This window comes from Chionomys nivalis, chromosome 1, assembly GCF_950005125.1.
Source record: "Chionomys nivalis chromosome 1, mChiNiv1.1, whole genome shotgun sequence".
In the NCBI taxonomy this organism is placed as follows: domain Eukaryota; kingdom Metazoa; phylum Chordata; class Mammalia; order Rodentia; family Cricetidae; genus Chionomys; species Chionomys nivalis.
This window is the reverse complement of record NC_080086.1, coordinates 45,889,160-45,903,717: the sequence shown is the minus strand read 5'-3', so window position 1 is coordinate 45,903,717 and position 14,558 is coordinate 45,889,160. Positions and strand designations below refer to the sequence as shown.

The window sequence follows — 14,558 nt, the reverse complement described above, 5'->3', positions numbered from 1 at the left end:
CAAATTAATCAAATGAAGATCCTATGCAGACTTCTCCAACTCTGTGAATTCATATGTATATCAGCTCTGCTCCATCTGGAAAGCCCTGTTAGTACACATGAACTGCCAAATGTCAAACAAATGATGAGAGCAGGATATAGTATTTGGTCAGGAAAGGCATAGATTGCAAAGCAGCACCTCAGAGAATGTTCTAGCTGGGGAACTGAAATGCCAAATAACAGTTTGGTTCCATTTTTTTGTTGTTGTTGTTTTTGCTTTTTTCCCCTCTGCTTATGTTTCTACAGTAAGTCCTTTAAAAAGCATCCTTACCATCCCTTCACTATTATCTTACTTCCTGAGAGCTCTTTGGTGTAGGAGGTTCTTCTGTTCATGTGTTGCTTTAATTAGTTAAAGAATAAACAAACTACTTTGGGTCTGCTAGGACAGAACTTAGGTAGGCAGAGAAAACAGAACTGAATGCTGGAAGGAAGAAGGCAGAGTGAGAGACGCCATGTTTCCTCTGCCTGAGATGGACGCCAGTTAGAATCTTGCTGGAAAACCACAGTCATTTGACAATGGACAGATTAATAAAAATGGGTTAAATCAAAATGTAAGAATTGGCCAATGAGAAGCAGGAACTAATGGGCCAAGCAATGTTTTAATGAATACAGCTCTGCTCTCCCCTTCTTTCTCACTTAAGCTCTCACTTTATGCACTTTTACACGCTGAGACAATTGACTAGGAATCTGTAGTAAATGCCTAGGTAGCAATATTTGATTTAGAGAGATGGACTCATGACATACAACATATAAATAATACTTTCTGTCACATGCATGGGGGAAATGATGAGTATGACTTTTGTCAAAATACTTAGGTTCTATAACTGTGATACCATACCTTGTCCAAAAAGTAACTTAAGGAGAAAAGGCTTGTTTATCTTGCATATTTCTAGATATATTTCACTGAGGGAAGTAAAGACAGGAGCTCAGGCAGGAACCTGGAGACAGAAACTAAAACAGAGACCATGGAGGCATGGTAAACCTTAATAACTTGTTCCTCAAATCTTGCTCAGCCAAGACAATAGCACCCAGGATCACCTATCCAGGGGCAACATAGCCCAAACTGGGCAAGGCCTTCTGTTAGCCAAGAAAATGGCTTGCCCAAAGGCTATTCTGGTTGGTGGCATTTTCTCAATTGAGGTTCATGTTCTTCAAGTGATTGTAGTTTGTTTCAGTTTGAAAAGTGCTTAATTAAGGCAGCTATACATTTGGCACTGAGCATAGCCAATTTTATATCTCAGTTCATTTGACATTTTCAAGGAAACTATTTCACTGTTATACCTTTAGCAATGGCTTTTAAGTTGTTAATTTGGTTGTGTTTGTACATTTGGTACTCAAAGGATCCTACCAAAACAACAATTTATTTATACGTTTGCATAACTTGGATGGCTTTGTTTGGTTCATTCGAGCCCAGAGTATGAATTTAGTATAAATGTATAAAAAGGCATATGTAGATTTCACCAAGGACAGTGGATTTTGCTGTTTAAAATGCATGAATAGTGCTGCAAACAAGAGGCATATGGCTTTCCCCACTCTTTGTAAATGACCAAAGTTCAATTTGGCAAGTATTACTGTTGCTAAATTTTTTCCTGGAAGAGACATAATGCAACATCACTACCTCTTCCCAAGAACCCAGAGACAAACCCAAGCACAATTCTACAGTTCATTCTGGGGAAACAATTAGTTTATTAAGGATTTTACAGAAATTACTGATAGCAGTGAGGACATTCCTCTCCAAAATGGTTACACCCAGAAAGCATTAATCATTAGGGATGAGTGCTTCCTTAAACTGTGTAGGTGGAATCTTTGCGCTAGTCCTCGTTGGTCTTTATGTATTCCAGCCCCTCCTCTCAGCCACACATAGCAGTTTCTAGTCAGTAAGGAACAGTTGGATGCTCAAGCAAGAATCTCATGCCCCATCTCATAGCTTTATTCAGGGTGCAAACCATTATCCAGCTACCTGGAATGATCTTCTTCTAGGGAGCACAGCTGAACTACCCAAGATGGTGGTTGCTTGGCTTAGACGTCAGTCACTGAGGTACACCCTTCATATCCAAACTGCTTACTCCCTCTATTATATTCCTTTCAGTTCTGGATAGATTTTTTTTTTCTTGTTTTCAGACATATCAAGCAAAGCTTTCATGGTATAGACAGCTATCATTGTAGAATCCATATTTTTTTCAATGTAATGATGATTCACGATGTTGAAACAAGTTTTCTTATAGAAAAGTGTTGACTAGGAAAATGGTTTCATTTGTAAAGGATTTTCTGTGTTACTATGAGGACCTGGGTTTAGATCACCATCACTCACATGAAAAACCTTGAACATAGAGACATGCCTGAAAAACCATTCCTATGAGGCAGAGAAAAGGTCCTTAGGCCTTTTGGCAAGCCATTTTATCCCAAATTAGAGTTCCAGGTTCAGTTTGTACCTGTTCATAAAAACAGTAAGGAGCAATTAAAGATGATACACAATGTTCATCCCTGGCATTTACATACACACCCACACGTATGTACACATGCATTCACCACATATCCACAGGGAAGAGAAAATAAGATAAAATAGCATAGGGCACTGTAAAAATATTCTTCTTCATTCATGACCACCAAATGCTGCACACAAAACACAATTACCATCATCTGCACATTGTGTATAAATGAGAATATATTTTGATCTTAATAGATACCTCTTAAAAGACCTAAAGCATTCTTTGTTGACAATAGATTATATAGCCTCTTTTCTGCATACTTCTATAGAATAAGGATCTGAGACAAAATAATTAAGTATATTCCTTATACATTATATTCCTAATCTTCCATATCCTTCTTGGCATTGTAGTTTTTCAGAAGTGTTTTCACTTCTTCTTTATGTAGAGTTGCAGCGTACAATCAATCCTGCAATTATCTGGAACCATACTGGTTACTCAAGGGACTTTTATGGGGTTGTTTGTAAGTCCCAGAAAATCCCTTTTCCATGGTTCCAGAAAATAGGTGTATAAATCAGAAAAAAAGATCTAATAAAATCCTGATTCCCAAGCAGCATTTGGAGACCACATAGGTGCTCAAATAGGGATAGATGACAAACATTTCAGGGTATTTTTAGTATTGCATCATAACCTTACTCCACACAATATCAAGTGCTTTGGCACAATAAAGGAATTATTATTCTTAGGGTAGATTTTTGCCAGTGAGTTAGTATACCCATAATTTACTACCCAAGAGGTTCTCAAATTAATTCTTAAAGAACCGTGCAAGATTTAAAGAATTATAATAAAGTGTGCTTATTCCAGAATATCCAAAGCAAGGGAGGTTATCCATTAAACATAAGAACTGTATTTCAGATTCTTTATATAATAATTTATTTTTTGCTTCATGAAACATAATACCACTTTTGAGATCTGTTATGAAGTCCAATAAAGTTTTGCGGTGGGAGGCACAATATTTATTGCTTTGGTCTCTTTCATCAAAGACACTTCTCTCTAATAAAAATTACCCTTCATGTAATGGTTATCCTTGCATACATATATTTTTTTTTTTGCATTTTAATTATCATGGTATTATGTATAAGGCTGCTAATTATGTCAAAAACACAATTGTCCCCTGGGGAAATGGCATTTGTTGTATGCTTAAGAGAGCAGCAGATAGTTTTCAATTGCTTGTTGCAGAACTGTCATTTCTAATAATAAAGAATTGTAGAGGATGGTGTTAATGAAAAACTACAAGAATGCTCCAGAAAGGACCAATTATCATTCTGTACTAATGTTGCTGCTGAATCATCATAAAAAGAATGCATCACCACCATTAATAACAGATAAATGTCATAGAGGGTGGAGAGAATATTTAAAAATCCAATGGCTTCAAACTAAGTGTCTCATGAATTATACATTTAATTAAGAAAAGCCAAATGCGAAGGTTTTTAAACTTCTAACTTGGAAGGTCTATTTTTTTCTTTCCCCATTAAAAATATACAAATTAAGTCCCAGCTGTGGCTTATGATGAAATTCACAAAAATGATGCTTCCACTGCAGGCTAGCTGTGGGGATGGATGAGCAGAGACAGTCCATGGGGAAGAGAACAGGGCAGAGGAGAACAATAACGGCTGAAAGAATTCACAGCTTTATGTGTTGTGACATTATAGTTCATGTCTATAAATAAATGTGTAAACTCTCATATATATAGGATGATTGACAAATATGATATTTCATAAAGTAAAAAAAATGACAACTTTTATCTACCTCTATGGGCTTTTATTTACACCATGTGCAGAATAGACTGTCTTGCAAATGCGGTCAGGAGAGTTTCAGTACACACATGCATGCACACCCTCTCCCACACACACATTTAGTAGAATGTCAAACTTAAGACCAGGATAGGAAAAACAGAGTAGTACACATGCCAACTTGTTTGATACTTACAGAATACAGAGACTCACTGCCCCTCCAATTTTATAATAGACATGAAATCTATAGCTCAGATACTCATGGTACCCAGTGTATGTGGTGCTTGTTACTGTCGTTTGAGCCCAGGGTATTTTACATGCTACTTGAGCATTTTACTAGATGAACTACATTCCCACCTCTATTTTAGTGCCACAGTTTTTTGTTGTTGCTCTTTATTTTTGATACTGAAATTAAGTACAGTGTTTCTCCCTTCTCTTTCCTCTCTTTAAACCCTCCCATATACCATTCCCTACTCTTTTTAAATTCATGGGCATCTTTTTCCATTCATTGTTATTGCATGCATATGTATATTTTATACATATATATTCATAAATATGAACTTCAGAGTTCATATACTATTATTTGTATACATTTTCAGAGCTTGCTGGAAAAGTAAAACAAGTGTGGTCTTCCCTTGGAAAGACCACTTCTCTCGTTCTAAATATACTCATCTGCTATATTCCTTCTTGTCCGACTGTGGACCTATAGGCTTTTCTCTTTCAGTTTGGCATGCTAATTGAAGTCATCCTTGTTCAACTCTCAATTGGGCAACCTTTAATGAAACTTTACAGATATAGCTTCTGATGTTGCTAGAAATTATCTCACAGCAAAATTCCCGATTCTCTGAATGTGGTGTGTATAAATTAAATCTCAGTACTCAACTAGTAGAGGCAGGAAGATAAGGAGTTCAAGGACATTCATAACTCATTTAGCCAAAATGAGGATACTTGTAACCTTGTCTCAAAATAAAAACCGGAACAACAATAAATCTTAAATTTCAGTTTTTAGATATAACCCCTAGCTGGGCTCCTTTCTTAAAACATTGGGTCCAAGTTGCAGGCAGAGAAGATATATTTCTATATCTAGAGCCTCAGCTTCTAAAAGACCTAGTTTAGTGAAAATAGGATGAGTTAGTGAAAACTTTATATATTTGACTTCCCATGAGAGTGAGCAATAAATCACATGACAGATGAACCTGCCTTCTTATGTAGTTTTAAGTTCAGACATCATAAATATGGTGGTAATAAAATAGATAAGGAGTAATTGGTACCTTTTAACTTTTACCCTGAGTAGGGTGGAATACATAGGCATCATGGAGGCTTAGAAAGCACTTTGGGGTCCATGCATGACAGTAAACAGATAATTTTAGATGAAACAAAAGTCAGCTTTAAGGAAGGAGCAAGGAATTAGGCTTCTGAAGGATTTAAGTTTGATTTATATTCCTTATACATGACAACCTGATTCTGAAAATTTATCTCTGTACTGGAGTCTTCAGCATCCTTTCCCATATAATGATCGTGTTAACAATATTCAGATAGCTTTTTAAGACAGTTGATGGATGAAACTAAGGCACCTTAAACATTTTCTTAATTCTCTCTATATATTTTCTCATTCTTCCAACAGGCTTTAAATATTTTATTTTTGAAAAAGGATACAGTACACATAGGAGCAAATGGGAAAGTTTGAGTCACTGAGATAAAAAAGAATTCACTGTCAGGGAGAGAAGGAAATTACAGTCTAAAGTCCTAAGATTATAGGGTGATGAATACAAAGATTTCCTGGGCACTAGCAGCAACCTGTAATTTTTATGAAGTGGAAAGGTCTCTGTTGCTTTCAGAAAGCTAACTCTTGTTTCTTCAAAAAGGCCTTGAATAAGGACCCTAAACTGACACATGACACCCTCAAGATTGTCTTTATTTCACAAAAGGTACAAAAGATAAGAGTCGGTGAGAACAGGTGAATCTGATCTATGATTTTTTCTTCTTTTTATATTGACGTAGAATTTACTATTTAGAGACATCTCTAGCTTCAAACTAATATCTTTGAGGGATTCGCCAAAAAAAAAAAATAAATAAAAACCTTTCAATAGTTTAGAACAGGACAATAAATTAATAAATTCAAGCCATAGTTTTTGTAATGATAACTGGGCTTTGAATATGCAAGCATGTCAACTCAGGTTCCTGAGAATACTGAGGGTGAAACAGAAACAGACCATTCACGTATGGGTTAACGCCCATGAGATGTAAACATAAATTTTTTTGTTCATTTATTTTGCAGCTTGCATAGTCACGATTATCCATGCTCTCTGATCATTTTTAATGACAGAAAGAGTTCATCTTTAGAAATCAACTCTCTCAGCTCACAAGTTTACCAACACATAGCCTTTATTGTCAGGAACACAGGTGGTATTCTACTCATAAGGAGTAAAGGTTTCTTTTGCTTCAAGGGCTTGGATGTTGCTGTCCTTGACTTCTGGGTTTTCTGGATAGAGACAGTTCAGGTTTAGTGGATTATGTGAAAGTCTGTGAAGTCAATCGTCTCACTTTATAGTTGGGGAAGAAAAAGAAAACAAGGGATGCTAAGGGCTGGTTTGCTCCTGTTATTTTTACAGCCTGTCAACCAAACCACAGTAGTCTCATGTTAAGCTCTAAGGAAGTTTGAAAGTTTCCACCATCTCCAAACAGGGCTAGACTGAGAAATAAAGCATTAAATGAATTCCAGGTTCATGGCAAACTCGGTCTTAGTTATACCATGGACCCACCAACATTTTGAATCATCAGCCTCTTCTTGGGCTTTCTTTGATATAGAAAGCCTTTGTTTGAACCTCATGTACTCCATCGCCCTCCAATGTATGGAGATGGGCTTAACCTTCCCATATTTGTATCGTTATCTCAGAATATAGGGTTTGCTTTTGTACTTTCACTTGTGACATAACTTCAAGCCTTGGCTACGTTTTGCCCTTTACCACTTGATATACTTGAAATTGATCAATCTTTATTCAATAAAATCTGCTATAAATAGAATTTGAAAGTTCAGCTACCCCGGAACTTGTTTATAATGCAGATTGGATGATATATCAATATAATAGAATGAAAGTGAACTACAGGAGTCTAATTGCTGATCTGTACTTTTCCAAATTTCCACAAAGTTTCTTTAATGCACATGAGGTTGGGAATCAATTTCTGGTGAAGATGAAATGCTCCCTCCATTCTGAGGAGTTAAAAGTGACAGTTCTGTTAGTCTTTTAAATTATCAGTTTTTTTAATCCTTTGATGCTCATTCTCGTGTTCAGCTCTTCAGACAGTCTTTTCTCTCTGTGTTATTTTGCAAATCCATGTACACACACAGCATGTGCTAATTTAAATTCCAGTATGATAGAAACATTATACTTCTAGTAAATATATTCTGTATTTTCTACCCCTCACTGGGGAAAATTACTACATAAAATTAGAAATTTATGTGGAGATATGTAAACATGAGTTCTTTACTCAGCTGTATAATTTTCAACAGGTAAGACTAAATGTAAATTTTTGGTATGTTTTCCACATAATGATGTAGCTTATGTTTTTCTCTGTTGATTGTAAGATTATTATGTTAAACGCTGCTTCATGTTGAAATGATGTTTTGTTGCTGTTGCTTTTGGTCATAGCTTCACCTCACATCTTTATTCCTGAGAAAAATGCTTGATGTTTGTCTGTATAGAGGACTTTGTTTCATTAATATGGAAGAAGTTTAATTTCTGAATTGCTGTTAAAATGACTTCTTTTGTTTATCCTTGCTATTTATGGTCTTTCTCTTAGTGCATACTTTATTTTACTTTTTTTTGTCTTTTTATCCTCTCTTCTATATCTCATTTTGTAGAAGGAACAGCAGGCTGCTTCCTGCCTCCCAGCTCCTGTCCACCAGCTTGCTTTTTCCAAAATAATTACACAGAAACTGTATTCTTTTAAACACTGCTTGGCCCATTAGTTCTTGCCTCTTACTGGCTAATTCTCACATCTTGATTAACCCATTTCTAATAATCTGTGTAGCACCACGAAGTGATGGCTTAATGGGAAGGATCTTAACCTGCGTCCATCTTGGAGAGGAGAGCTACAGCAACTGCTTGACTCAGCTTTCTTTCTCCCAGAATTCTGTTCTGTCTTCCCCGCCTACCTATGTTCTGACCTATCAGGCCAAGCAGTTTTCTTTATTAATTAACCAATGAAACAACAGATAGATAAAAGACCCACCTACATCATCATTTTTCTTCTTTCCTTCATGAAATCTAATTTCTTAAGTATGCTTTTCATGATATGTGTGTGAGAGAGATAGAAACAGAGACAGAGATAGACTGTATTTTTCATATTTGTATTGCTGTGATAGACAAAAAGCATTTTAGGAGAAAAAAAGTTATTTGAAGTACATTTCCAGAGGGGATATCATGGATCATTTTGAGAGAAGCATGGCAACAGGAACATGAGATCAGTCGGGCATTCAGGAAGCAGAGAAAGAATATATGCATTCATACTTCCTGACTTGAATTCTTGACTGTCAAACAGTTCAGCACTTTCTGCCTAAAGAATAGTCCCATCAGTGGGCTGGACCTCTCTCTGTCAACTAATTTATTAAGAGGATTCCCTAAGTCCCCCAAGACATACCCACAGGTCTAAACAGTATAGATAATTCCTAATTTAAAACAACTTCCAGTTGATTCTACATTGTGTATATGTGACAACTACAGCTAGCCATCACAGTGATCTTAGTAGATGAGACAACAGAATTGCAATATTTCTTCATTCCCATTTCAGGTGAAGTTGGCACTATACAGATACTGTTTAATTTATAATCACTGTTAACCTATACTCATTTCACCCATATTTGAGAGTTCAAGGCAGTGCAGTTATTAAGGAATGTTTCAGAAGATCTTCCTGCTGAGAAACACTGGGACAATATATGGTGTCTTCTTCTAAGTCAGACTTTAATACATATTGGACCATTCATATGATGCAAGATCTCTCTCTAGATAAGAAGCTACTGGGTACATGAACTCCTCTTGGGTTAGTCTGATTTTGTTATGTGTGAATATCTATTCACATGAAGATTTTTTTTTTTTTTACCTAACTATAAGCTTTTTCACCACCCCAGGACTGTAGACTTATTTTTCTTATTGGGAAATCTCATTATAATCAAATGTATTTTTTCATTTTCTTGAACAGAGCTCTCTGGACATTTCTCACAGTATTCTTAATTTCATAGGTTCATGACACTTTAATCTATAAGCATATTTGTGTAAACTGAGACTTACAACCTTAATAAAAGCATGACAACATATTCTGTGTGTGTGTGTGTGTGTGTGTGTGTGTGTGTGAGAGAGAGAGAGAGAGAGAGAGAGAGAGAGAGAGAGAATGTGTGAGATGTGGAATAAACAGAGCTCTCTTTTGTTGAAAATAGAGATTTCAAGATGCCTCTAACTGAGACACACTTTTAAGATGATTTATTTGATATTTGATTATATATTTGTCTTGTAATTCATGTCTAATAACTTATCTATAAAAATTAACATGAACAGTCAAATTAATTTTTAATTAATTCTAATCTGTGATGACCCCAGACTGGAAATATATCATAAACTAACCAATATCAAGGTAGTATATTTATAAAATAAATTATAACTTAGAGATAAATAGAATGTGTGGATAGTATGGTAACATATGTGAGTGTTTAAAATATTAAATAAAACAAACATAGAATGAATCACTTTCCACATATAGAAAAGGTATTTATTAGAATGACCTACATGCTGCACATGCTATGGTCGAGTTACTTCAGCAATGGCTGCCTATGTACAGAAGTCCAAGAATTCGGTAGTTGTTCGACTGATAAGACTGAATGTCTCCGCTAGTTTCAGTACACACTGGAATCCAAAAGTAGTAGTTAAGGAATAATAAGACTTGCTAGATAGGTGAGAGTAAGCACATGAAAAGCAAAAACTTCTTTCTTCCATGTCCTTATATAGGCTTCCAGCACAAGGAGTGGCCCAGATTATGGGTGAGTTTTCTAAGCTCAAGATTTACGTTAATATCTTTTAATGTCAATGGACTTGATTCACCAATAAAAAGACACAAACTAAAATAATGAGCAAAAAAACGGGATCCATCCTTTTATTACATATAAGAAACACACCTCAAGTTTAAAGATAGATATTACCTCAGGGTAAAGGGTCGAGAAAAAACTTTCCAATCAAATGGGCCTAAGAAGCAAACTGGTGTAGCTATCCTAATGTCTAACAAAACAGACTTCAAACAAAAAATAATCAAAAAAGATGGAGGAATCCATTTTATATTCAACACAAGAAAAATTCATCAAGATTAAATCTCAATTCTGAACACTTATGCCCCAAATACAAGGGCACCTACATGTATGTATGTATGTATATATATATATATATATATATATATATATATATGTAGATAAGAATGATTGCAGCAAGATAATTCATGCTTTTCTGTTTTTCAGATTTATCATATATATCTATATCTATAATTATTGAAAATTCAGTCACATATTAAACCCACACACTAATAGGGGGACTTCAAAACCCCACTCTCACCAATGGACAGGTCGATCAGATGGAAACATAACAGAGAAATAAGAGAACAGATCTTATGACTCAAATGGTCTTAACAGACATCTATAGAACATTCTAACCAAACACAAAAGAACATGCCTTCTTCTCAGCACCTCATGGAACCTTCTCTAAAATCAATCACACACTTGGTCACAAATCATATCTCAACAGACACAAAACAATTGTAAGAAACCCCTGTATCTTGTCAGATCACCATGGCATAAAGTTAGAGTTCAGCAACAAAACGAATTATAGAAAGCCTACCAATTCTTGGAAGCTGAATGATGCTCAGATGGAATTTTAAAGTTTTTATTTAAAATTTTAAACTATAATTCTCAAAAATGCTTAATACTTTTGAAAACATTATAAAACACTGCTTTAAAAGGGGCAACATTGAGGAATTATTGTGACCCTGTAAACCAATAGTGCTTTCTATATTCTATCGATTTCCTAAAGAAAATCACCCATTCATTCTCTAATATTCTATCATTGTATTCCTAATTGAAGAAAACAGTGGAGAGAGAAAAATTGTGTCTCCCAAACTGAGGTATGTGTGAATATAGGGAATATTCTAATTACTCTGCCTGGAATATAGCTATAAATTATACAATATACACAGCCTTTTATTATAACGATTAAACAAAACACAGAATTTGTAGATAAGAATGATTGCAATAAGATAATTCATGCTTTTCTGTTTTTCAGATTTATCTTATGCCTGGACCTTCAACGACAATCCCTTGTATGTTCAAGAGGACAAGAGACGATTTGTATCTCAAGACACAGGGAACTTGTATATTGCCAAAGTAGAACCCACTGATGTAGGCAATTACACTTGCTTCATCACAAACAAAGAGGCCCATAGAAGTGTCCAAGGACCACCTACTCCTTTAGTACAGCGCACTGATGGTAAGACAATGAGTTATCTTCAGACTCCACATTGAAACTCTTATATGTTGGGAAGTCTTCAGGGTCTTTTGCTTTATTTTTATGATTTGAACCAAATATTTGGAGTTTAGATTAAATTCATAAGCATAATGGAGGTGATGTATTACTAAAATCAAAAGAATTCTGTAAATCTGAATTCTGTAAATACCCACATGGTACAATTTACATGTTACTGGGTATAATGTGACATTTCATTTCTGACACTAGAAAAGCTTGTCTTCTTGTTGCTTAAGGACTGATGTATAAAAATTATGTTTGTCTTGGGGGTAATTGGTGTGTGTGTATGTGTGCTGTGCATGTGGATACTGCCAAATTTTCATACTGAATTGATAAGCACATCTTGTAACCTCTTGTATTGTCCTCTTTCTTTTCTATCATTGCCATTATTTCTTGCTATTGTTGTTCAACCTTTTTTTTTTTTTTTTTTTTTTTTAAACCGGCTGGCAAAATAGAAAAGTGAAAATATTATACCCAAGGAAAGCAAAGCATTCCAATGATGGAGTGAAAGATTTATGTTAAATTATATCTCCAAGGAAAGGGACTCAGATTGGTCTCTGAGGAGCATCATACCTTAGTCAAGTCAGAGCTGGTGCAAGATTTAGAGAGCTAAAAACTCAACTGAGTGGAAAAATCCTCTAGTTGATTCTCTAATTAAATGTTCACAGTGGGATATGTAAAGATAAAAAAATCTGTTAGTTAATTTTATTATCAGACTTTGAACTTGAAAGGCAGTACCTCATAGAAATCTGTCCCCCCCTGAAGAGTTTGAGACAAGCAAGGATATAATGATAATCAAGCTAACACAGAACTGTGAAGCCAACTCCCCAGAGTTCTCATGGCAGAGATTTCAGAGCCAGTAACTATTCAAATATTTCTGCAAGGGATTTTATTCACATATAAGCAAACGTTAGATATATAAGTTCATTTTCTCCCTTTCTGTGTGTATTCTGTTCATGAGAGGGAAAGTGTATAAACTAACAATTTGCATAGAGATTATACAACATATTTTCCTGTTTATTTTTGTTTACTCTTAGGTTTTACTTCCCCTTATTAATTCTTTTCCTCTCCTACCTCCTCCACTCCTTTCATTATTTAATGATAAAAAATAGATTGTAAAAAATGTGTGTAATATAAGTCAATTAACTTCTCTAAAAGTTGGCATGCAAAAACTACCAGTTGTTAAGAAAATAGGAAAGCAAAAATGAAAGCAGTCAATTTAGTTTTAGAATGGGTATATGGTTGGAATATTGTAATAATAAAGATTTAATAATTAGATATTTTTATTATATATTTTTGATGTAATTTCTGTTTCCCAGAGTCTCACTGACCACCCAATATCCATTTAGTTGTGGTAGGAAAGTGTTTGATTGAAACTGTAAAATAATCCCAATATAGCATTGATTAATTCAGATGAAAACAGCCTAGAACTATTTTTGCTTGTTGCAACTCTTCTAGAAGATAGTGTGTTTCTGACACATTACAACACTGTTTTATTCTAACCTTAATTTAATAATTCCTTATAAAAGCCCTTAAATGGTAGAAATAAAACTTTTACAGGTGTGCTTTGAACATAGCAGCAAAATCTTCTGGTTCCAAAATTAATATACGTATATAATTTCACTGGCATAGTTACTATATATGTTTTGCTGCAGAATAGTGTTGTTTTTGATTGTGGTGATGAAGCAGAGGTCTGATAGTGTTAACTGGATCTTCCTTCTCCACAAAAATTTCTGGCCCATGAGTTGTACAAAGGGAGGATGGAACTGTATGTCCGTAATGAAAAGTCTTTGTATAAAACTCAAAAGCATGTGTCCATCTCATGATTCGAAGTCATAACTCTGCTTAAAATCCAAGAGTCACATTTTGGTTAATGAAGCATTTACTTCTTAGGAAACTTCTATTCTCCAGAAATGCTGCTAGCTGTTTTGGTATTTAACAGGTGTCATGGGGGAATATGAGCCAAAGATTGAAGTGCGTTTTCCTGAAACAATACAAGCTGCAAAGGATTCATCTGTAAAACTGGAATGCTTTGCCCTTGGAAAGTAAGGTTGTTTTTTTTTTTTTATGGTTGTTTTAATTTTTAAAAATCTTTTTCTTATTCCAACATCGCTTTAAGGAAAAATTGCCAACAGATATCAAGGGCTGGGCATAGTGGGACTTTCTGATTGGAATTTAAACAACAAGAAGATATCTAATACTCTGAAAGTGATTGGGCCTGGATAGAGCTCGAATACATTGTGCCCCACACAATACACTCACAGTCGAAAAGAATGTGCACTTGTAAAAAATGATTTATAAAAAGTCATTGAACATTTGACATACTCTTCACTCTTTTCTGACACCTAGAAATATATTCCCTGGAGTGTTTTCATGCTTAATTATTCAGGAATTCTTATAAATGAAAAACCTGTACTGCTTTCTTCCAAAATAAGACTAATTAACATCCATTGTTCACAATAGATAATTAGAATTGAGTCCAACCTGCTCTAGGTAGTTTGTTTTATTCAGATAAATGTGCATTTGCAACAGGTTTGGATGCCTTTAAGCCATCAAAATATCTACACATTTGGCACAGAGCATTATGTAAATTCCTTTGCTTTTCATGGTATTCAAATATTACTTCAGTGCCTGTAAACAACAGTAAACACCAGGGAAAGGGACTAGTGGGTCAGTTCTGTTGTTTTCAAACATTAGTGTACACGTGAGTTACCTTGGTATTTGTACAGTTAAATTCAAATTATT

General features: G+C 35.0%; 1 protein-coding gene across 3 annotated transcripts in view; it reads left to right on the top strand.

Moving 5' to 3' along the window:
• LOC130873039 (contactin-6) overlaps nucleotides 1-14,558 on the top strand; it is a 370,643-nt gene that overhangs the window by 220,094 nt on the left and 135,991 nt on the right. For all 3 annotated transcript variants that reach the window (XM_057767572.1, XM_057767557.1, XM_057767564.1), the window contains 2 exons: nucleotides 11,574-11,777; nucleotides 13,756-13,858. In XM_057767572.1, coding sequence (XP_057623555.1) covers nucleotides 11,574-11,777; nucleotides 13,756-13,858 — 307 coding nt within the window. The remainder of the gene's footprint in view (nucleotides 1-11,573; nucleotides 11,778-13,755; nucleotides 13,859-14,558) is intronic.